The sequence below is a fragment of the Phaethon lepturus genome, unplaced genomic scaffold (assembly GCF_000687285.1).
Source record: "Phaethon lepturus isolate BGI_N335 unplaced genomic scaffold, ASM68728v1 scaffold3282, whole genome shotgun sequence".
NCBI classification, from domain to species: Eukaryota; Metazoa; Chordata; class Aves; order Phaethontiformes; family Phaethontidae; genus Phaethon; species Phaethon lepturus.
In genome coordinates, this window is record NW_010523917.1 from 71,699 (window position 1) to 96,458 (window position 24,760).

Sequence of the window (24,760 nt, forward strand, 5' to 3'; positions counted from 1 at the left end):
ATATTCTGTAAAAATGCAATATTATAGTATACTAATTTGGTGCTGAATAGACACTTCTCTATATGTATATATTCATATTTACTGAAGTAAAAACCCCTTTTTAAATTATTAATATCCATTTAAAAAACAGAGATTATTGCAACTCTCCCAAGAGGTAGGTCATTTAAATATTTTACTAGACATTAGCAATTACATGTCTCTGTCACCTATATTAGGCCTTCTCTATCTCTAGGCTGGGGATCCATGTGTATTTGCAGGAAAAAAAATATTATGAAACAAACAAACAAATGGGAAAGAAAACTAGCCAGTATAGACTAGAGCTAAGAAGGATAAAGAATGTCTGAGACAAAGCAATGTATGAAGGGTATCTTTTCCTTAAAAATGTCTAGAGAGTTAAAGATCAATCAAAGACCTAAAAATATGCCTAGAAGATGAAAGGCAGTTCATAAGCATTGTAAATAGTTTTTCTAGTTACTGGGGAAAATCACTCACACAATCTCCCACAAAAAAAAACAGCCAAACAAAAAAACACCTTCAGCCTTCTAACCAAGGAAAATGCATTGGACGTGCAGGTCATCACAATGCTCCAGAAATACCTTGTAAGAAACTCTCTCACATCTCATGTTATTCACTTCATCTAGTGAAAGAAAAATAGTTATGGGAACTTAGGCAGTCATCTCATCCAACTTCCCATAAGCAGAAGAAAACCAGTAATGGTGCAAGGCTCACAGTTAGAAGCCTGACTGGAAATGTCTTTGACGTAGCTATGATCAGCCCAGAAATTCTGAAAGTCTATTCCTCATTAGCTATTATCATAGAATCACAGAATGTTTTGGATTGGAAGGGACCTTAAAGATCACCTAGTTCCAAGCCTCCTGCCATGGGCAGAGACACCTTCCACTAGACCAGGTTGCTCAAAGCCCCATCCAGCCTGGCCTTGAATACTTCCAGGGATGGAGCATCCACAACTTCTCTGGGCAGCCTGTTCCAGTGCCTCACCACCCTCATCGTAAAGAATTTCTTCCTTATACCTAGTCTAAATCTACCCTCTTTTAGTTTAAAAACATTATCACTTGTCCTGTCACTACAGGCCCTGTTAAAAAGTCTGCCCCCCATCTTTCTTATAAAGCTCACTTTAAGTACTGGAAGGCTGCAAGAAGGTCTCCCCAGACCCTTCTCTTCTCCAGGCTGAACAACCCCAACTCTCTCAATCTGTCCTCATAGGGGAGGTGCTCCATCCCTCTGACCATCTTCATGGCCCTTGTCCTGACTCACTCCAACATGTCCATGTCCTTCTTACACTGGGGGCCCCAGAGCTGAACACAGTACTCCAGGTGGGCTTTCATGAGAGTGAAGTAGAGGGGCAGAATCACCTCCCTCGACCTGCTGGCCACACTTCCTTTGAGGTAACCCAGAATACAGTTGGCTTTCTGGGCTGCAGGTGGACATTGCCAGGTTATGTTGAGTTTCTCATCAACCAACACCCCAAGTCCTTCTTGGCAGGGCTGCTCTCAATCCCTTCATCCCCCAGCCTGTATTTATGCTTGTGATTGCCCCGACCCAGGTGCAGGGACCCTGCACTTGGCCTTGTTGATCTTCATGAGGTTCTCACATGCCCACCCCTCAAGCCTGCCAAAGTCCCTCTGGATGGCATCCCTTCCCTCCAGCATGTCAACCACACCACAGAGCTAGGTGTCATTGGCAAACTTGCCGAGGGTGCACTCCATCCCACTGTCTGTGTCACCAACAAAGATACTACTGTTTACTCTTTAAAGCTGCACTAATTAGTTAAGAGGACTAACTTTCCACCTTTTCATACTTTCACAATGCCCACTGTGGAACGGACCCGTGTTATCTATCTTTAGGATAGGATGAAGAGACTTCTGCAAGTGCCTCTCTCAAAGGGATTTTGCCTACTTACTGCAGTGGGATTCTAGGCAGCTCGACAAGACAAGGCTAATGGCAAGCCAGCTGGACTCTACATGCACAGGACTCCTTTCTTGCACTAAGAAATTAAAACGTAACCCTCACTCAACAGTCAAACTGTCCCCAAAACAGATTTCTGATATGACACAGACAAAACCTAGCATGTAACAACTAGGCAGTGTACCAGTTGTTGATGCCCTATACAAATAAGCAAAAATATAAAATTGCCCATACATTGACTATACATCACCCCAGTTTCTCTGCCTTGAGGATTTACACAGACTACAACTTTTGTCTTTCAGGATAGTAATCTTTCAGGATAGACTGGATTCCCTTTGTGTTTACAAAATGACCAATATATTTCATAAATAATTATACATGCACACATACATAAGCACTGTACAATAATCTAATACAAAACAAGATAGCATTCTGAAAGAAAAGAAAAATCAGATGTAATTTTAGTAATTTAGCTTGATCTTCAGTTCCCCTCCAAAATGTACCCAATGGAAATAACAAACCTACCTGGATTCCAGCAGGATTAATCAAGTCAAAGGCTCCTACTGTATTAAAAACAAATTTCACTACTTTGTTGAAGTTATCATCACCAATACTCCAGGAAGCATCAGTTAAGAATACTATGTCTGCTTTGGCACCTCTGCATACTGAAAGACCAAGAAAAGGAAAACTTAAAACACATCAATCATATCACTGTGAAATAAAGAGCATTGCTTCAAAATTTGGAAAATCAAGAATGACAAATATTCAGCAAACTTCTATTACCATGCAGTCAATGTGGCAGATGGCTAATGCTTATCACAAAAAACATTTATTAAAAATTTTCAAAGAAAGGTTCAAGAAATGAGGAAGAGCTCAAGAATCAAATGTAAATGTTTTAAACGACTTTTTTTTTCTGAGCAGCTACCATAAAACATAAATTGCCTGCTGAGGCAAGACAGACTCACAGACTTGCTGCAGAGCTATAGAAATCATTCCCCAACATTTTTTCCCCAAATGTGTGCACCTTGTTGTTCTAAACCAGGAAATGTTGAGGTCTAGTAAAGCTCAAGAGCAAATGGATGGCATTAGGAAACTGGTCTCAAACTTAATTTCCCTAAAATGCTGTGGTAGTTTTAAATCTATTTAAATTTATGAAAAATAGAATTAAGCTCTGAAGCAGTGCAGCAACTACATAAAAATATTGAATAATTCTACAAATAAACATACCATCCCGAGCTGGAGGGATCGTGGGAGGTGGAGGAGGTGTAGGTGGCGGTGTTGGTGCCTCTGTAGGTTTGAGGACTGAAACGAAATAATAATTTTTTTACTCCATGTAAATTATTTCATTCAAGGAAAAATTCTAGATTATGTATTATATTACCACACAGAAAGATTCTAACCTTTTCTCACCAACCTAAACAATGTATAATTGGCAAGGAAAATTTTCTTGTCTTACAAGAGTAATGAGATTATACCTGTTGTTAAAAAAAAGGTACATGATTTCATTATAAAAGGAACACTTTTATATGAGCTGAGTAACACTGCGACCTGATAATGCATCAGTTTTTCATCCAAGTGTTAAGAAATACTTGGTTTCAAGAGGAGCATAAGAATTTCCCTCTCCCTCATAAACTCCAGTTGACAATACACACAGATAAAGAGGAAAGAAGATCATTTAAAAGAGGTATTGAAAGCCATTTCGGAGCAGGGCAAGTTCTACAGCTGAAACAAGACAAGATCTATAGGCAAAACTTAAGGTTCATAGTATCTATTACCTACCTGTATGCTCCCTCATAGAGACTGGAGGTCCCTCGAGGTTAGGGGTCTGAACAAAGACAGTAGCATTGTATTCTGTGTCTGGTGAGAGTCCAGTAAAACAATGGCTCGTTTCTGATCCACGTACTGTGATTTCCTGTCCTCTGGAACCTGTCAAAAAAAGCCCAATGGAAAGAATGTTAGGGCAGAAACCCACTATTTCCTTTTTAATATGTATACAAGTAAGCGTAGAAATTAGAACCTCTTGAGAGGAGGCTGAAGCAAGATCCTATGGGACAGCAGCTCTTGTCCCACAAAAGCCTTTCTAGACCAAGATTATGTGGTGATTATGCACCCAAGAGCATACTGGAGAGTAACATTGCAAAGTACATGTGAAACCTAGGTAACTAGCAGATTTCCACTAATGAAAGTTAACCTGACAATAAGCAGCACTCGCTCTTTGCAGTTCTGTTCAGAGCTTTAAAGCTCAACCAGATGTATCATGGCTTCTGGTGAGTGCTTGGTGCTTGCCACCATCCCAAATAGGCGGTGTTGTCACTGAAACAAGACAATTAATGTTTCCAGAAAATGGAAAAAACAAAATGCACTTACCATCAGCTGGGTTTAGCTTCAGTCTGTAGGAAGTTGCCGAACGATGAGGTGACCATCGGATACAGAAAGTATCCCAACCCACTTTGTAACTTGTTAGGTCAGTGACATTCAAATATACTGTGAACAGAGAAAGAGATAAATTGTTCTCTGGAAAATAGTATGTAATGGATGAAACGCATCAATGTGAAAATTGTATTAGCAGTGCTGGTTCAGAATTTGATTTTTTAAAATACTCATAGGAGGAAAGAGCAGTTCTAGTCAATCTCTTCATTTTCTGCTATGCCCTAGAGATCCCAGCCTAGTTATTTACAAAGGTCCAAAGTCTGATACCCTTCCCATATTGGGTAACAGCCCATTTTATGAGTTTTCATATGAAGTAAGTTGAGTTCTTTATAAAATAAGAATCTACCAAAAATTGGAACCTGACTCATATATATGGCAGTACGAAAAGAGTACCAAGTCAACAAAACTCAGGATTCTCAAGAAAACTTGATTTATCTTAACTGAAGAAATTTTTAGAAGTTTCTCAGCTGAGGCCATCAACAAAATCATCTCCTTCTAAAAAGCTGAAGTTTCAATCATTGGACATTCCTGTGAGGTAAAAGCAGAGTAGCAAAAAGCCTAGAACTGCTTATCATGGTTAGATTCTGTAATACTCTGGAGACAGTTAAAGATTGACCCCAACTATAGCTGAATAAAATTTTAGGAAGCAGACTAGAAAATTTTATATCATCAAATCATTACTTAAAACTGTATTTCCATTACTGTTCACAGATCTAGTGTTTTTAAGGTCTACATCATGGACAGGTGACAAATATTCCTTCAGACTTTCTAACAATCAATCTTAAAAATCCTCTTTTAATCAACATTGTCTCAGATCAGCATATGTATCTAGCATGACTACAACAAAATTATTTTGACTTACATGTAGTGCCTTGATCCGTCAAAGGTATGCTCATTCCAGAATCATACTGGGCATAAACATTCACATCGTAAGTAGTACTGGGAGACAGATTATGCAAGGTGTAGGAAGTCACTTCTCCCACAAAAACCTCCATAGGCTCATTTGAACCTTAAATTGAAACAAAGAATTAAGGAAGTACAGAGAGAGAAAAATTCATGATTAAGTGAGCTACGAAACTATCCACTGTCTTTTACAGGTCATTAGGTGTTAATCTCATTTTTTCTAAAACAAAACATACTAATTTCTTAAATTTTAGCATATTAGACTGTTGCAAACAGAACATACACATAGCTTTACAAGCTATTGTTCAAAGTTTGCATTTAATTTAACTTAAAGAAGACATATATATTGTTTCAGTATCACATAAAACAAAGGTTCTGAAGGACATTAGCACCTAAATACCTGTCCAATACTTATCTCACATACACCATTTCATATCCTAAGAAGGACAAGAGATATTCAAGAGAGGAAAACCAAGTCTAGTCCAGGACTATCTAGTCACTGTATTAAATTTTAACTATACAATTCAATCTCTGTAATCGAATGTATGAAACATTGTGTTTGATAGTTTGTGCTTCTTATAAAATACTGATACTAAGACTTAAGCTTCCATCAAAATCAGTAAACAAAAGAAATAAATAAATCCTTTAACACAAACATTTCCCATTAGCCACTCATTATTCTGAAAGTTGTATACTGAGAATGAACAGATTTTCTTACCCACAGGTTTGTATACAATTTTATAGCCAAGAACAGGGGATGGTGAAGGATCCCAGGAAACTCTGAATCGTGTATACCATTCATCAGTTATATACATGTTTTGAGGAGGAAGCAGGCCAACTAGAAAGACAGAAGAATATTATAATTAGACTAATGACTCTTTTTCAATGCCTAGAAACTTACATTGTAAGTCTGCCGGGTAATAATCACATCAAAGACATAATGAACGTAATAAAACATTAACAAGGTTGGAGTGCCTAAGGAATACAAGTCTTACATTTAAAAAAGAATACACAATATTAGAACCAGTTACCAGTTCTGCCACTTCCAGTCAGTTGTCCACCATCTCCATCTTCATACACAGCCACAACAGTAATTTTATATGGCGTATCTGATTGCAGTGGTTGTAGTATCACATTGTTTCTTATCCCAGGCACTGTTGTCTAGAACACAAAAGAAACAGAGGTAAACAAACACAGTCCTGTAACTGATCAATAATGACAGTAACTAGGACCAAAAATTTGTTTTGAGAGTTGGTGCACTTTATTTATGTCCACTGTAGATAAAGTCATTCTGGATATCTTAAGAGTTACATCCTTTAAACTATTATTAGTATTGTTATTTTAAATTATAAAATACTGTGGTCAGCACAAAGAGATAAATCAAATTGACTCAGTCCCTACCCTCACATCAGACTGAGATGCTGCAGTTCCTCACCAAGATTTCAGTACTGTTCTGTCATAGAAAGGAAGAAGTCATGATGATGTGTTTGGAGACAGAAGAAGAGAGGAAAAAGCTCCTAAAATGGGGATGGAAGTGATTTACACTACTCATCGGTTTCATTTCTACCTTTTCATTATCCTCGTCTTAGGATATCATTTTCTTGACAGAAACAAGTTAGTCTAAGAAGGAAGCTCTAAATATTTTGGTATGTAAAAACATGCCTGTTTATGCATCCCTCAATCTCAACTTCCTGGTGCAGTCATGCACTATTGCTCCCTTCTAATGAAAAGGTAGATATAATCCAAAAAGTGACACTGCTCCATAAAGTGGCCATAAAGAACTGAAGCTATGGAAAGTAGCTTGAGGTATCTATCTCAAAAGCATGTCCCAGTCAACATTTTCCATTATTACTTAACAAAAATTTTCAGTTGTTTGAGACTTGCTGTTTTTATGAAATGTCCAATATTTTCTGCAAGGAAGATATGTGTGTTGAAAAATACGTGTGTCCTGATTAACAGGTCCAGAAGGGAATTTTCAAACAGTGATTTTTCAGCATGCCCTGTGCAATAATATATAGGCAGTAATAGCATTTAAATAGCGCTCGACACATGTTACATTTTCGGCTGGTGGCAGTCAGCAGGAATTCTGCCATTAACCTCTATAGGATCTGAGTTTGGCTTTGCTATATACAGAGATTTTTATAAGCATCAGATTAATTTGTGCTATCATTAAGCTGCAGGAAATTAAACACAAACACAATTCATACTGAACCTTACAAAAGCAAGTTAGATGCTGAATGAAAGTTGCCATTGCTTTGTTATTAAACTCTGCCAACTCTCTTCAGTTTATAAAATGCAGACTTATGTTTATTCTGTATCTTAGCACACTGACTTCATAATGAATAGAGTATGAAGTAATAGATGGGTATTCACTGTAGCACATTGTTTGAACTAAATGCCAAGAAGCAGGTTCTGCTCAGAATCTTCTGATTAATGTGTGACACATATTTAATATTATTTTACATACACAAGTTGGTTCATGAAACTCTATATGTTCTGTGACTATGTGAAAAAAAAACCATACAAAACTGTTTCATACAAAGCATGGCTTCTCAGCATTAATAACAACGACCAAAGAACCCATAGAACATGCAAAGTGTACTACATGTAAAACAGGTGTCTCCTGTTTTTCTGTAGCCTAAAGAATCAACTGAGAACATCTCAATGCTTCCTAAGGAATTACAGAACTTACATATTCATCAATAGGGTCTCCCACAGTGGGTGAATAAATGATTCTGTACTGCTGGACTGGCCCATCAGCATGGTCCCATTGTACAGAAAGGCTGTTTGTGGTCTCATCGAACACTCTCACATTCCTTGGACCACTGCGAGGCACTAAAGAAAGAAAATACAGAAGGTTGTATGGAGCATGATTCTTCCAGACCAGTGTCACCCTCACTGATTCAAATCATAGAATCGCAGAATCATAGAAAACCAGGTTGGAAGGGACCTCAAGGATCATCTTGTCCAAACTTTCTTGGCAAAAGCACAGTCTAGACAAAACGGCCCAGCCCCCTGCCCAGCTGAATCTTAAAAGTGTCCAATGTTGGGGAATCCACCACTTCCCTGGGGAGATTATTCCAATGGCTGATTGTTCTAATTCTGAAAAATTTTCCTCTTGTGTCCAATCGGAATCTCCCCAGGAGTAACTTGTACCCATTACCCCCCATCTTTTCCATGTGACTCATAAAAAGGGAGTTTCCATCTTCTTTGTAGCCACCTTTTAAATACTGGAACATGGTGATAAGGTCTCTCCTAAGGCTTCTTTACTCAAGGCTGAACAAACCCAGTTCTCTCAGCTTTTCACCATACGGCAGGCTTCCTAGTCCTTTGATCATCTTTGTGGCACTTCTCTGGACCCTTTCCAGCCTTGTCCACACCTTTTTGCATAGCGGGGACCAAAACAGAACACCATATTCCAGGGGTGGCCTGACCACCAGCAGCCAAGCAGAGTGGGATAATGACTTATTTATCTCTGCTGGTGATGCCCTTGTTGATGAAATCCAGCATCCTGTTGGCTTTCTTTGACACAGCAATGAATGCTGCCCTAAAGTCAAAGCTAAGGGCCCTCCCTGAAACCCTGAATAATCATATACAGGTAGATTTAGTCAATGATAATATAGCAGTGCCTGACGGGTCTTAAATAGAAATATGGCCTTAACTGGAGGACCTGGAGCAATATGGAAGGGAGAGAACACCAGAGGGATGTGCAAAGTGAGTATCTACATACATTCTGCTTCTTGGACTCTTGCGGACAATTGCAACTATAGCCTGTCACATCTGCAAGTTTTCAATGAATATGGGGATTTAATAGAGGAAGGATAGAAGCAGCAAAAGAGACATGATCTATTATTACCCTAGACAGTTTCTTTACATGTTATTTCTAGAATGAATTTTAAAGAAGCCAGGCATAAGCCAACCAAGATCCCACAAGCTAAGTTGTAACAAGGAAGTTTTGATGCTTCCATGATGCCGGACGATGCTGGATGATGCTGGCATCTCCAGCAAAAAACAAACATCTGGGGAGGCTGACATATAAAATTATCATGTAAGACACACAACATGAAGCACATTTTTACTGACAGTAAATTCTACCCACTTTAATGTGCTATTTTTTTCAAAAGGCAAATTGTTATTTATCTATAATCACATTTTAAAGAACAGTTTTTAAACTCTTAAACTTTCAAATTAGGCTTATTTCACAAGTGAAAATTACTTTGGTGATTATGCATGTACCACAACTGCCAGACAACATAGCAAAAGCTCCCTTCCACGGAGGCCTGTAATTGCTTCAGCCATAATTCAGTTGCATTGATCTCAGACTTGCACTGATTGACTTACACTGTTTGTGATTGCAACCAATTTTATAAATTCTCCACACACCAATTTTGATTTATATTTCACAAAGCAAGTACTGACGGCCTCTTACATGTTCTTCCCTGTGCTTGGCTTGGATTTCCTTCTCCATCTGCATACAGAGCTATAACATTTATTGAGTAAGCAGTGTCAGGAGTCAACCGCTCCAGCATCACATCACGAGTGTTGCCTGGTACCACAATCTAAAACAGAAACAAAAGGCACCTATATAAAAAAAGCTTCAGTTTATACCATGTCTTGTTAGAATGAGCAATTTGTATGAAATATAGGAAAATTGGAAACATGATCACGCTGCACATTTTCCAAGAAAAATAATGCAACTTTAAAATAACCAAATAACGTTGATAAAAATTCAAGTGCAGTTGCAAAAAAAATTATAAGTATATATGGACCTCTCAGTCTGCAGATTGAATTTTTATTTTTTACATTTTTACATAAAAATAGTTCAAGAAAAAAGCAGAAACATAGAGGAATAGAAACCAAAAAAGTAAATTCTGTCATGGTTTACTGACATATAAAGGACATTTTCTAACAGATACTACTCGACAGGTTCCCACTCATGTGTGAAGTAATACGCAGTTTCACTTTACAGATGCAAATGATTCATTAAAATTCTTATATTTCCTTACATAAAAACATATTCATCTGTACATGTACAATATGGATGTACATCTTGTGTGAGTACATTCACAGGTTTACCTCTATTACTGCACCTATTTCTACACAAAACCAAGAACTCTTACTCCACATCTGGAGGGCAAATTTTTATGCACACCCAGACTTCACTGCTCACCAAGACCTACATAAACACTAATGATTTCAGATAAACAGATGGTTTAGTGGTAAAATCACATAAATTTGGCATCTGGTTTCATAATTAAACATTTCCTAATAAATATTTGCTGTTTCCTTCTATCTTTAAAAAAAAAAAAATTAACTCAACTTTACCTGCAATATGATAAAGGACACTCAGTCGTCAATACTCAAGTTTTAAATTGGAGAACCTTATTTCTTATTTTTTTTTATTTCACCAAATTAAACGTTTATTTACAATGAACTGAATTCCTGTAGACAGTTTTTTCAGCAGGGACACTCCTGGGCAGACAGTTGGCCTGAGTTTATTATTATTGTTCTGCATTCATTGAAGGAAGCAATATCCTCCACACACTTTTAAGGAACAGCATAAAAAGTAAATTACTTACAGATTCTGATGGCCTGGGGCCAGACAGTGGAGAGTAATTAATTCTATATTGCTGTACTGGACCTGGAGCAGGTTCCCATCGGACATTCATGCTGTTTGGTGTGGGATTGTAAACTTGAATGTTTCTTGGTGTTCCTCTCTCCACTAGATCAAGGATAATTTGCATTAAGTTTTACAAAGTTGCTTACATAAGTTTTAGTTCTACTTGAATTTATAACAGTGCTCAAAGGAACTTGAAAATCACATTAGCCCCAGATAAACACATTACTTTTGTAACCCCAAACTAAAAATCTCAGTTATTAGTCTTTACAAACATCCCTGCCAGGCAGCAAAGTACATATGTTTATGCTGCAAACTGAAAGTATAATCATAACACTTTGTTATCCTATTGTTGATCACACAGGTATGAAATGTAGTCACAAACTACACATTTCATCTCATGCTGACATTAGGAGCTCAAATTCCCTGGAAAATTGTAAGTACATGGTATGGACATTAGCATGGATTAAAACCATTATTTGCCATTTTTTCACCAGTATTGCTACTGGCAGTACAATTAAAATTTCACTATTCTGTGGTAGTAAACAGTACATTCACTGCACAACATAAAAGCTGAGTTTTTCTGACATGAGTGGACTGAAAACCTCCACTTGAATAAGCAAACAAAACAGAGTAAGTTACAGAGCTGCACCATAACCAAGCAGGTAAAGAGAGTCTCACAGAACCATGAAGGTTGGAAAAGACCTTTAAGATCATCAAGTCCAACCATCAACCCAACACCACCATGCCCACTAAACCATGTCCTGAAGTACCACGTCTACACGTTTTTTGAACACTTGCAGTGATGGTGACTCAACCACCTCCCTGGGCAGCCTGTTCCAATGTTTGACTACTCTCTCAGCAAAGACATTTTTCTTGATATCTAGTCAAAATCTCCCCTGGTGCAACTTGAGGTCATTTCCTCTCATCCTATCGCTGGTTACTTGGGAGAAGAGACCAACACCCACCTCACCACAACCCCCTTTCAGGTAGTTGTAGAGAGCCGTAAGGTCTCCCCTCAGCCTCCTCTTCTCCAAGCTGAACAAGCCCAGTTCCCTCAGCCACGCCTCATAAGACTTGTGCTCCACACCCCTCGCCAGCTTTGTTGCCCTTCTCTGGACACACTCCAGCACCTCAACGTCCTTCTTGTAGTGAGGGGCCCAAAACTGAACACAGGATTCAAGCTGCGGCCTCACCAGTGCTGAGTTCAGGGACACGATCACTTCCCTACTCCTGCTGGCCACACTATGTCTGATACAGGCCAGGACGCTGTTGGCCTTCTTGGTCACCTGGGCACACTGCCGGCTCATGTTCAGCCGGCTATCAACCAGCACCCCCAGGTCCTTTTCCGCCGGGCAGCTCTCCAGCCACTCCTCCCCAAGCCTGTAGCGTTGCACGGGGTTGTTGTGACCCAAGTGCAGGACCCGGCACTTAGCCTTGTTGAACCTCACACAACTGGCCTTGGTGTCTTGATGTAGCCTGTCCAGATGCCTCTGCAGAGCCTTCCCACCCTCAAGCAGATCAACACTCCCGCCCAACTTAGTGTCGTCTACAAACTTACTAAGGGAGTTTCTTACACAAGTTTTAGCTTTGGGGGAAATAAACTTCCACACCTGATGTAAAATCAGTTTCTAATGATCTGAGCCACTCACACAAAAAAATCCTAACATTTTCTTGAAAAGGCCTATTTTACTTACAAGTTTTTCCAGTGTCAGAGACACGTCCACCATCCCCCTCTGGGAAAACTGGAACCACAGTTACAGAGTAAGGTGTGTTGGGTTCAAGAGTCCTCAGGATGATATAGTTTGTGTTTCCTGGTACTGTGGTCTACAGATTTAAAAGGAAAGGTAGGGACATGATATTTACATATGTATGCAAAAAGTTTAAGCTTTTTTGTATCTCACTTACTTCACCACATCTCATTTCTAGACTGGATACGACAAAAGCTTCAAAAAGGTGAAGCCTGAAGTAATGGCGTTCATGGTATCTTCTGCCTTTCAAGAAGGTTCTGTCTGGGACTTAACAAAAACGGATGTTAAATCCTGTGCTCTCCTATACAATCCCTATGTTCACTTTTGGGTCCAAATTATGTTCTGCTTGTAACAGTAGCAGAAACTGCAGTGATCTCTTTGAGGACTACTATTTAGCAGCTCAGAGGCATTAAAAGGTCACTTTCCAAAACAAAAACCAAACATTACATAACACTACAACATGCCAATGACAAGAAGCAATGAGTAGCTCATGTTAGAAAGTAAAACTCCACATCATTTAAGAATATTTATCATCAGTAGCTTTCTAGATGCCATTGAAACAGTAGCAATTCATGTACTCCTCCTTCCACAGGCACATTAAATTGCACAGATGTGGAAAAAGAAACACAAGTGGGAAAGAATAATATTTTCTCAGTCTGCAACAAGGGTTCCCATTGTCAAGACTGTTTTAGCTCTTTAGCAATTAAGCAATTTTAGGAGATTAGAATAAGACACCTATGTGGATTTTTCTGCTTTCACAAATATCATCCTGGCTGACTGCCTACAGTCACATGACTTATTAGTACTAAAAATGGGTAGAAATGAGGTCTGCTTTATAGCCTGTTGTACACCCTGAAGTCAGCTTCACATTCACATGCAGTGCCCTAAGAATAAACAAATAAAAAGTTGTGTGTGGTATTAAATCCCCGTGCTAAGAACGAATCACTGAAGGTCTACTATATAAAACAAAACATCTGTAATTCATATGGGAGTAACTGACTTTCATGGAAGTGCTCTGAATTTTCTCCAGGGTATCTAGGAAGAGAAAAAAAGCCAGTGCATACGCAAACGAGACCCACTTCACTCAGCAGCATTTTCTCACTAGCACTGTGAGCTAGTGAGACAGAGAGATCCACACAAAGCATTTACCATTTCTTCTGCACCTCCAGCTGTAGGTCCATAAAACACTTTATACTGGCGAGGACTTCCTTCTGCATGATCCCATCGAATGTTCAGAGTACTGGTGGTTGGGTCATAAACTAGCAAGTTCTTCACGGTAGTGAGAGGTTCTGAAACAGATCAATGAGCTGTCAAGAATGTGTAACCACATGCTCCCACCTGTGCTGTCAGATCATGCCTATGTAATGTATCATTAGGAAATTTATAAACAACAGTGTTTTGTTAAATTCATGTTAGATGTTATTTGTCTTCATTAATCAGAGCACATCAGCCCCATCCAACAGATAAGGAATGCTAAATATAGTAAGAAAAATTTCTTTCAAGACACTACTTTAGAATTATACAATGAGTTCATTAGGATCTTTCTCCTCATTCCTCACCAAACACATTGCTCTGTCTGACTTTCTGTTGCAGGCTCAAAAGTAAACTAAGTACAAATTCATTAATAAATTTATTAATACATTTACAGGTAAATAATTAATTACTTCAAAATAGTGAATCGGTTTTTATGCCTGAAGTGCCTCTTGGTAGCAAACTCCTCGGTGCTTTCAATTGCAAGGTCAAAACAATACTATCAACATAAAATGGTAGAGTCTGAAAGTGTACACTGTAAATGTCAGCCTCTGAATTGAAAGTGCTGACAGGAAAATAATAGTAAACTTATAATTAAGAGCACGCATACGAGAGTCACATACCTTCACATGCTTTAAGGTATTTACTAAATTGTGGCATAAGACAATTAAACAGATTAAAATGAGGAAGAAGTTCCATGGTAACATTAGGGTTTCTCTCAGCCTTAAAAGCTGGACAACCACTCTAACGTAGTGGTCCAGGGTTTCTCTACAGCAAGTAGACTGACAAGCCTTCTTACTTTAGATACTTGAAACCCATCAAAGGACAAATGACAAATATAGATGGGACAAATTTCACCACAAGAATTTTTTCTCAGCTACTTTGAAAAGCAATACAGCAATATGGTTTTGCACCTAATAAGAAGATCTCAAGAAGCTACTTACTGGTTCTGCCTCGTCCTGTCATTCGTCCCCCTTCACCATCTGCATACATTGATGACACAGTAATAGCATACGGTGTGTCAGGCTGCAGCTTCTGTATCACCACACTGTTCTGCCGCCCTCCAACCATAGTCTGCAGTAAAACAAAACAAAAAGATTTAAGTTCCTTTCATGTTTACAGTTACACTGAAGACTGTAAACATTTGATGCAGAGTGGAAAACACTATGATGTATCATATGCTGCAAACAGTCTTGTGACTGACACTGACAGTAGACATTCAGCAATAATAATATATAGTCCATATTTGTTTTAGCAAGTTTAGACAGAGTCCGGTGACACAAAGCCGGTATTCATTAACACCTCAAAACTTGCATATAACCACAATTACATATCACAGAATCACAGAATCATTAAGGTTGGAAAAGATCTTTCCAGTCCAACCACCAACCCAACACCACCATGCCCACTAAACCATATCTTGAATTACCACGTCTACACGTTTTTTGAACACTTGCAGTGATGGTGACTCAACCACCTCCCTGGGCAGCCTGTTCCAATGTTTGACTACTCTCTCAGCAAAGACATTTTTCTTGATATCTAGTTGAAATCTCTCCTGGTGCAACTTGAGGGCATTTCCTCTCATCCTATCACAGTTACTTGGGAGAAGAGATCAACACCCACCTCACCACAACCCCCTTTCAGGTAGTTGTAGAGAGCAATAAGGTCCCCCTCAGCCTCCTCTTCTCCAGACTAAACAACCCCACTTCCCTCAGCCACTCCTCAGAAGACTTGTGCTCCAGACCCCTCACCAGCTTTGTTGCCCTTCTCTGGACACGCTCCAGCACCTCAACATCCTTCTTGTAGTGAGGGGCCCAAAACTGAACACGGTATTTGAGGTGCAGCCTCACCAGTGCCGAGTCCAGGGGCACAATCACTTCCTTACTCCTGCTGGTCACACTATGTCTGATACAGGCCAGCACACTGTGGCCTTCTTGGCCACCTGGGCACGCTGCCGGCTCATGTTCAGCCGGCTGTCAACCAGCACCCCCAGGTCCCTTTCCGCCGGGCAGCTCTCCAGCCACTCCTCCCCAAGCCTGTAGCGTTGCATGGGGTTGTTGTGACCCAAGTGCAGGACCCGGCACTTGGCCTTATTAAACCTCATACAGTTGACCCCTGCCCATCAATCCAGCCTGTCCAGATGCCTCTGCAGAGCCCTCCTACCCTCCAGCAGATCAACTGCCATTTCTGTGCCAGCACAGAGCTGTTTCTCCACATTGCCTCTGACTATATCATATTGAAATCAATGAAAGTCTTTTATTCATTTTGACAGACTTTGAATTGGGCTCTTTATGCTCTACTCTCAGGTAGAATGAAAGCATGGAATAAGTTACAACACTCTGTAGATCTCTAATATAGATTTGATACAATATCAACATCGTCTCTCCTTGATTTCAAAAATTTTACAACATGATATTTCAGCTTCTAAAACATCTTTGTTAACAGTCTAAAATTATTATACATCTTTGACTGCAATTTTTCTTTTACATACAATCCTGTGATCATAATCTCGACCAAGAAAAAGATTTACAGTGCACTAAAAATAATACCTAGAACTTCAGCATTTGTGAATCATGAGCTTTTTGGATTTCAGTTGTGTGAAATTACACTTGCTCAAGCGCATCCTTTGTACTTTTAAGATTATCTGCATATTTTCAAAGCCTATTGAGCTAATATGTTTGTTGTAATACTTAAAAGCTTCTGATTATGAATAGCTGATAATGAGCAAGCATTTATACATCCTCACATTTCATAGTAGGAAATTATTTTAATTTACAAGGAAACATTTATTTTGTAGTAACATGTACAAAGCTCAGTTCAAAGCATAAATGCTTTTAGCATCTCATCATGGCTGTCTTCATATTTTAGTATCTATTTGCCTTTCAAAACCTGGCCCTAAATCATCATGATGGTCTCTGGTGTTTCATGTGCAGTTTTTGCAGAGTTGTCTTCAAATCACCTGTGCTCGTTCTTAGTGCTGGGGCCATTAAACATCAGACAGAGCAATAAAAAACTTCAAGAAATCCTATTTCAAATATTTCAGTGGGGACACTGTTACTGTCCATGCAGTTTAATCAAATTTCACAGCAACAAAAAAAGCAGACAAGGAATTACTATCATATGACTGAGAATTTATTTGCAGACAGACATTAAAATGCCATGAACAGAGCATGAATGTTCTGTGTGCGCTCCTCAAAAAGTGGCAACCACCACTGCTAGACTCTATCCAGCTGTGAATAATTAAGTCTATTAAGTCTATTCTTTGCACAAATTTCAAGAGAATGCATATAATTCTCTTTTTTACTCCAGTACCAGCAATTAATTAGAGATATTAATTACCCTTATCGCTGTTCTACTCTATTACTAACCTTACTGCTGTACTACTTATTCTTCTAGTAATTTCTCACTAAACTTGCATTGAACTACTCAATTCATTCAACAGTTCAATTACCTCAACTCAAATGCATGTTGGTCAGAAGAGAGTAAAAATCGGTGCATAAGTATCCAACTGATTCTAAAGTAAACATTCCTAGATACTCTTCTGAACATGTGTGATCTCCAGTTACAGGAACAAGCTAAATGAGTGTGGTTTTCATCTGAGACTGTTCCTCTGAGTCATTTGGCAGTAACCACAACAGCCTCCCACGGCAGAATAGGGCATTTTTAAGTAGCACACATTTCTGATAAACAGGCTGACTGAATTACCATTCCCAGGCTGTGTTGCGTAGGCCGCCAGTAGTCAACACAGCTCTTGCTGACAGTGCAGGGAAAGCTGGCTGGCTATACAGTGCTGGCTCTCCCTAGCATTACAGCTGCCCAATCATACTAAAAGACCCTAAAATTACTTAAATACTTCCCTACCATACGTTTCGCATGGATTCATTTTTGCAACTACCATTCTGGGCAGTTATACTGTCCACAGTATGTTCCACAGCAAAGTCCCTCTGATAGCACATGAACCATACTATCAAAACAATGGAAAACCCTGGACTATGGAAGTAGTCATAGCAGCTCATATTATTGATTGTTGTGATAACTATATATTTGTGACTTGTAGTCTCATGTGCTGATTTATTTGTTCCTCAACACATTTTAACTTTATTCTAGTTATATTTATAGATTGTGTGATTTTCAAAAAAACAGGCTGTGCCCAAAGTTATTTTTGCTGCACAAAAAACATTCTATCTTGGATTTGAAAGGGGAGAAAGAAAAAGGTGGGAATGTATACACATTCACTATAAATATAAATCTTCACTGAAAAGGTGATTAACATATACACTGCTGTGCTTTGAAAATAAATTCTTCTAATGGATTACTTTGCAGAACTATAATTTAAGACTGAACAACTATAGCACTTCAAAATTAGTTACCGACTGTTCAGGGCTATCCCCACTGATAGGCTGGTAAATGATCCTGTATCTCTGCACACGACCGCTGGCAGGATCCCACTTCACAGTCAAACTGTGTGAAGTTGCATTGTACACCTGAAGGTTTCGTGGGCCACTCTTTGGAGCTGAGAAATGTAATAAAGAAAAGAACAAATACGTAATTCAAGTAAAAAGCAGAGAAAAACATTTCATTCATACTTTTAGGACTGCATGAATGCCTGACCAAGAGCAGAATGTATTAAGTAAAGATGACATGAACTGTAATGTTTGTAAAATAATAAACATGTGGTAATCCAGTGTTTAGTATTCTTCCAAATACACAATAATATTTATTAAATAATCTCAGCTTTTTAATGTCAACATTCCTCACAGTTTGGAAAAAGGTAGCTCTGAGTTTTCTTTAATAATACCATACCTGGTAATTTAGATTCTTACCTTGTGTGGTGATAGGTACCAAGGGTACTAGAAAAAAGTAGAAAGAGTTTTCAGAATTCTTGTATGTGTATGCTTTCTGATTTAATAACTATGAATAACAACATGCAGAAACCTTGTATTTACTTACATGTTCGTTCACTGCCAATGAGGTCATCACTTTCTGATTCATCAGGATAGATGGCGGTAACTGAGACATCATATAATGTATCTGGATTCAAATTTTCAAAGACCAAACTGTTCTCATCCCCATTTAAGATAGTCTAGTGGAGAAATTAAAAAAACAAACAAACAAACAAACAAAATAAAAACAAAACAAATAAATAAAAACAAATAAATTAAAACAAAAAAACAGAGAGTGGGATACAACTGAGTAACTTTTTACAGAGTGACATCACTACAAGTGTCTGTAACTATGTGTTCTACACCTTCTCACTGAATTTCCATTGAGCACAACAGGAAGGATTGCAAGTTATATATATAGTCCATTTATTAATGACATTTCTAATTTTAAAAATATAAAATCAGAATTTTGTATTTTAAGAATATAGCATCACTCTCTGAGAGGCTGCCCACAAAATCTTATGGTGATTCTCTACTCTTACCTCTTGTTTTTCTGATCTTCCATAGGGTCCCCAGGTTATTCTATATAGAGAGACATCTGGAGCTCCATGATCCCAAGTTCCTCTAAAACTATTTGTGGTTATATCTGTGATTCTGAGATTGACTGGTGCTGGCACAGGCTCTATTATGAGAAAAGGAAAAGTATTCCACAAAATGTAACTACACAAAAACATACAGTTAAACCAAGGAATTACCCAGACAAAGAATTTAGAAGATTATGTAGAAGAATCATCTGTTAATCACCATGCTTCTAATGAGTACAATAAAATGCTGTAGTACAACCCAGTCCACTTACACTAAGCAAATCCTTGGTCATGAGGTCACATCATCAGGTCATCACCTGATAAAACAGACATAGCCCTGCTGACCTCAGTAGAGGTCACAACTCACATTCCTACTAACAACAACTGAAATCCTAGTTCTCACATTTTGGAGTTAGAAGGAGTGATTATGAACTCCCACACGCAGAGGTCAAGCTCCTGCATGAGTTTCTCCAGATCTTAAAATTCTTTATATAAGCCAAATAAGTCATGACTGAATTACATCACTTATTTAGAAAGAATTCACAGAGGTTAACTGTAGGTTAAGGAGGCAAAATATTACAGCCACTGGAAAGAAATTAGTAAATAGGTAAAACCAGAGAATTAAACTAAAAATACTTTCTTTGGCAGAGCTATCCTCTTCCTTACACATGTATTCACATAAAACCACAGCTATAGAAGGCTAGAACAAAAGCAAGCAAAAAAATCTCACAAACATTTTCAAATAAACCAGGCTATAAAACAAAAAATTCACAAGAAAAAAAAAAAGAGAGAAAGCACGTGCATGTGTTTTCTCTTTTTTTTCCCCAGCAGAATGAGGGGCACTGATAAGGTAACATTGCTCGTTTCTATTCTAGATCTTCTGGTTAGCTGTCTTCTTAAATCATAAATCTAGATCGGGATGAGGGCTTCACCGACATTAGCTTTCTCCTTTCAGTCTGTCACTTCCCTCGTATGGAGATAGGCTCTCACCATTTGTGCAACACCATTTCCTTGCCTCTCTTTGTTGAGATTACTCAAATGCTGCTTTTATGATTCTCTGAAAGTACAGACTGGTTTAGGATTCCATGGTACAAAACTGTCTTGGATCAGAAGCTAGATCATGTCTCTCTAATCCTCTAGCATATGCCCCAGCTTCCTACTCACTTTCCTAGATTCCTGCACAGATTTGCTAAACCTTTCCCTTGCCCTCACATTTTCTTACTAATTCTACCCCTACACTCCTCCTTCAGCCTCTAAACACAATTTTGCTTTGGTTGCTGGTCTGTCACCTCCCTGCAAGCTGCAGGCTCAGTGTTTACGGCATCAAGACACTGAACTCATCTAAGATTCCCAGGGATTACTATTGCAAATAATGTTACAAATGCAAGCAAAATATTTGTCAGATAAATTAAATTACAGTTCCACCTAAACTCAGTAATATATTGCAACACACACAACTTAAATAGAACATAAGGCAAAAATAACCACAAGAAGGGTTGTTAGGAAAACTTACGAGTGACAGCTTCTGCATTTATTGGTAGGGATTCCCCTTCATCATATACAGCAACAACTTTTACATTATACAGTGTTTGAGAGGAAAGGTCTGTGAGAGAAGTGCTGGTTTTGAGTCTGTCAATTTCCACCTAAGAATAAAAATAGTGATTTAAGAATTGGAAATTGCTCTATTGCTGACTCTGCATCTGATTAAGCGGTAGAAATTCCTGTACTGAAAAGCAGAAAAGTATTCCGCACTGAATTTTCCCATTTACACATGAATATTGAGTGCTATCTACTAACTCCCCTGCAAAGCATACCGTCTCCGATACTTGTACTACTTGTTGATCTTGCAGTGCTTCTTTCTTTTGGAAATGAGGATCATTTCCTTACAAAAATACATTTAATCCTCCAAGAGCTGATTCATGCCTAGCAGTGCAATTATGGAAAGCTTGCACATAACTCAAAGACATCTCTAGCAATGCTTACATGTCTTCTGACAGTGGGCAAAGGGGCTAACATACCTTTATTCCACAGTCCTGTCCTCCTAATTGCAAGCTGTTCTTAGAGCATGGCAAGAAAACACTTAGGCAGGGAGTAGAAATGACTATTTGTCAAAGCACAGGAAAATTCTCCAGTCAGTATGAGGATTTTTCCTCTCTGGAGGAGGGGGAAAAGGGGAGTAGACAAAGAAATCTATCTTGTGCTTATTCCGTTTCCAAGAAATCAGTACCCTTTCCTGACTGCAATCACCATGAACTGATGTTCTTTATTATCAATGGTGGTTTATAATACTACTTTCACTATAATTTTAGTAACTTAGCTCCTCAAAATAAAACTGTCTTCTAATACTTTCAAAAATGTTGCTGTCATTTACCTCCTTTACATCAGCTTCATCAGCTATTTTGTATCTTAGGATGTATTTTCGAACTTTCCCTGGAGCAGGATCCCAAAGGACACTCATACCGCTGTGAGTAACATCCTGAATTGTTAAGCCTCTGGGTCCAGGCAAAGGTACTGTAAAAATGACAGTGGTAAGTAAAAATGTTATTCACAGCAGAGGTATAGGCCTCTCACAGAAGGAATTAAATTCTTTTCATGCATTTCACTGAAATGGAGGCAATAACTTTCTGGGAAGTTCATTGCTCTCGCCATGAGATGAGACAGCTTAAGAGCTTATTGTCCCAAAATAGCTATAAACCATAGTATCACACAGAATCACAGAATCACTAAGGTTGGAAAGGACCTTCAAAATCATCAAGTCCAACCATTAATCCAGCGCCACCATGTCCCCTAAACCGTGTCATGAAGCGCCACATCCACACGTTTTTTGAACGCTTCCAGAGATGGCGACTCCACCACCTCCCTGGGCAGTAGTTTCATCTTTGTAAATTATGAGCACAATGGAAGTATCAGTGCTTAAGATCATAACTTTTCGTGACAACAGTCACTTTTCATGTACAGTTAAGGGTTTAACATTTTTTAAGAATGTAAGAATAACCAAACGGCATGCATCCAGCCCAGAAACATGCCTCTGCCAGTAGAAAATGTTTAAGAAATGGTGTTTAATGAAAGGTTTAAAAAAGGAAGCCATGTTTAGATCAATATTTTTCTTGGTATGGCATGTTTCCTTGGCATTTTCTATACTTAAGAGAATGTCTGAAATTGGGAACGAGGTTTCTAAGTTAATGTAAGAAAAATTGAGCCCTTTTAAAAATACTATAACCTCAAGATTGTCAAGCCAACTCCCTTCATTATTCAAGCAAAAAACCCTTTTGTTCCTCCTTTAGCAGTTGACCCCTTTTCATTGAAATTGCCTTTAAGATCTTTTGGGAATGTATGAGTGTTAGAAAATGTATACAACATGGAAAAGACCGTCTTCTAAACAAAACTGAATATATAAAAATTGTTGTGTGAAACAAAATGAAAGATAAATGTTGGTGAAGCAATAACAACAAATCAAAAATGAAGATGTCCATACATGTCACTTCCTGAGTGGTGAGTGGGTCACTGGTGATATCACCAAACAATACGTAAGCTGTTAAAGTGTACTCAGTATTGGGGATGAGATCTACCAGCTGAACCTCATTCACTGATGGTCCAACACGCATCTGCACATGAAAAATAAAACACCATGTTTAAAAACCAAAGAAAGCAATGGCAGAAAAGCAAGCAATGATTTAACTTCAGGGGAATTTTGTTTGTGAGATTCGCAGTATATTTACAGCTTCCTGACTGATGTCATTGTATACAATATCTCAGTAAATTCACTGCACTTTGAGAAGTACATGCCGGTCTCTCTTCACTATTATGTCAAGAAAATCTATCTGGTTTTCTTAGTTTGTTTTTGGTAGAGTACAGGAAGTGAAGACAAATTCTCTTACCTCTTTCTCTGTAGTTGGGACTGTGGCATTCACAGCTTCATATGTTAACAAATAACCAGTAGCTCCACTAAGAGGTTCCCATCTCACTCGCATGGAAGTTGATCCAATGTCATAAACATTCAGGTTTCTAACTGAAGAGACTGGCACTGCCAAATAAAAGATATATATTAATTTATTTCCTTCACCTTCTTCACCTTTCATATTTCATGTCCTAGGTAGTACCACTGAGAATATTGCACATGGGTATTAGGGTACATTATGGGTAGTAGAAAGGTGATCTGCAAGTAGTGGTATTTTAAGTGGTGCTTTGTTTGAGAATGAGGTAATGGTCATCACATTTTGAATGTACTACAGATTTGTTACACACAGCTAAAATTATCGTAGAAGTCTGCACTGGAGTATTTCAATATTCTAAAAAGCAACATTAACCCACATGAATGCTCTAATATAAGACAGAACATGACTGCTTTGGGTTATGTACTTAAAAATGGATTTTTTGTACTTTCTTCTTTTTTTCTGTATTTATCAAATTATTAAATGAACATAAAACATTACCACAGACTTCATAAAAATCATGTACACACTGTAAGAGTTTATGACAAGCCTAATACCAAAAAAAAAATCAAAGAAGTGAAATGAACACCTAACATTCTATATACTTAAAGAGGCAGGAAAGTCACCTTATGTTGTATTCAGCATAAATATACCTAAAATAAATCATGTAGACAGTTAATAGTAGAAACATAATGGCTAAGTCATGTCCCATAGAAGTGATGTAATTGTGTTGAACTAGCTTTTTGTTAATCTTATAAAATTAGAATGAATTTATATAGTATTCTGGCTGCTAGTAGCAGGAATTAACTTCTAGAATAAAAATGAAGGAGTACACATTTGTATATGATCAGATTTCAGGAATTTTTAAACTCTGTCTTGTAATTCATGTCTGTTACTCTAGTCTTGTAGAGCTGTGCTTTATGAGCCTGGAAGGAAGCTGGGACAAACATTTTTTACCACAATGCAGTTTCACTTTACTAAAGTTTTTCAGCTAAGATCTGAACAATCAGTATAACACAACACAATTTGGTCATTCAGAATAAAATCCTTGTTTCCTCTAAGAGGACAAAACTAGCCCATAGTGCTAAGGGTTCTACTGGACAGTTCCACATACACCAAACTGGCTGTTAACATGTTATTCAAGTTCCATTTCTAACTTACAAGTTGTTTCCCTGCCGATTAGAGGTTCACTGCTTTCATCTTCTACCACAGAAAACACGTTAACAATATATTCTGTTTCAGGGTTCAGATCTTTCAGCACTGTCGTTGTTTCCATCCTACTTACATAAAACTACATAAAAGAGAAGCAATGTTAACCACTGTACAACAAATGCATTTGTAATCTTATCTTTAAGAAAAAAAACATTCCTTGTGCAACTCTTCAGAAATCAATGGTATGCAACTAAAAATAAGTATGGTCTTAATTTTCTATGTATTTTGTTTGACAGTATGTTATTATTTTTGCAAAGCAAGCTGTAGGGAA

General features: G+C 38.2%; 1 protein-coding gene across 1 annotated transcript in view; it reads right to left on the minus strand.

Moving 5' to 3' along the window:
* Window positions 1–24,760, minus strand: part of COL12A1 (collagen, type XII, alpha 1) — a 95,930-nt gene that overhangs the window by 35,620 nt on the left and 35,550 nt on the right. Inside the window, exons 21-42 of the mRNA XM_010282245.1 lie at window positions 24,439–24,568; window positions 23,224–23,369; window positions 22,821–22,950; window positions 21,717–21,856; window positions 20,859–20,988; window positions 19,304–19,443; window positions 18,829–18,961; window positions 18,702–18,728; window positions 18,249–18,391; window positions 14,823–14,952; window positions 13,777–13,916; window positions 12,574–12,703; window positions 10,839–10,981; window positions 9,689–9,818; window positions 7,952–8,094; window positions 6,291–6,420; window positions 5,978–6,097; window positions 5,219–5,365; window positions 4,294–4,410; window positions 3,706–3,852; window positions 3,154–3,228; window positions 2,452–2,591 (exon numbers count right to left, since the gene is read on the minus strand). Of these exons, the coding sequence (XP_010280547.1) occupies window positions 2,452–2,591; window positions 3,154–3,228; window positions 3,706–3,852; window positions 4,294–4,410; window positions 5,219–5,365; window positions 5,978–6,097; window positions 6,291–6,420; window positions 7,952–8,094; window positions 9,689–9,818; window positions 10,839–10,981; window positions 12,574–12,703; window positions 13,777–13,916; window positions 14,823–14,952; window positions 18,249–18,391; window positions 18,702–18,728; window positions 18,829–18,961; window positions 19,304–19,443; window positions 20,859–20,988; window positions 21,717–21,856; window positions 22,821–22,950; window positions 23,224–23,369; window positions 24,439–24,568 (2,811 nt within the window). The remainder of the gene's footprint in view (window positions 1–2,451; window positions 2,592–3,153; window positions 3,229–3,705; window positions 3,853–4,293; window positions 4,411–5,218; window positions 5,366–5,977; window positions 6,098–6,290; window positions 6,421–7,951; window positions 8,095–9,688; window positions 9,819–10,838; window positions 10,982–12,573; window positions 12,704–13,776; window positions 13,917–14,822; window positions 14,953–18,248; window positions 18,392–18,701; window positions 18,729–18,828; window positions 18,962–19,303; window positions 19,444–20,858; window positions 20,989–21,716; window positions 21,857–22,820; window positions 22,951–23,223; window positions 23,370–24,438; window positions 24,569–24,760) is intronic.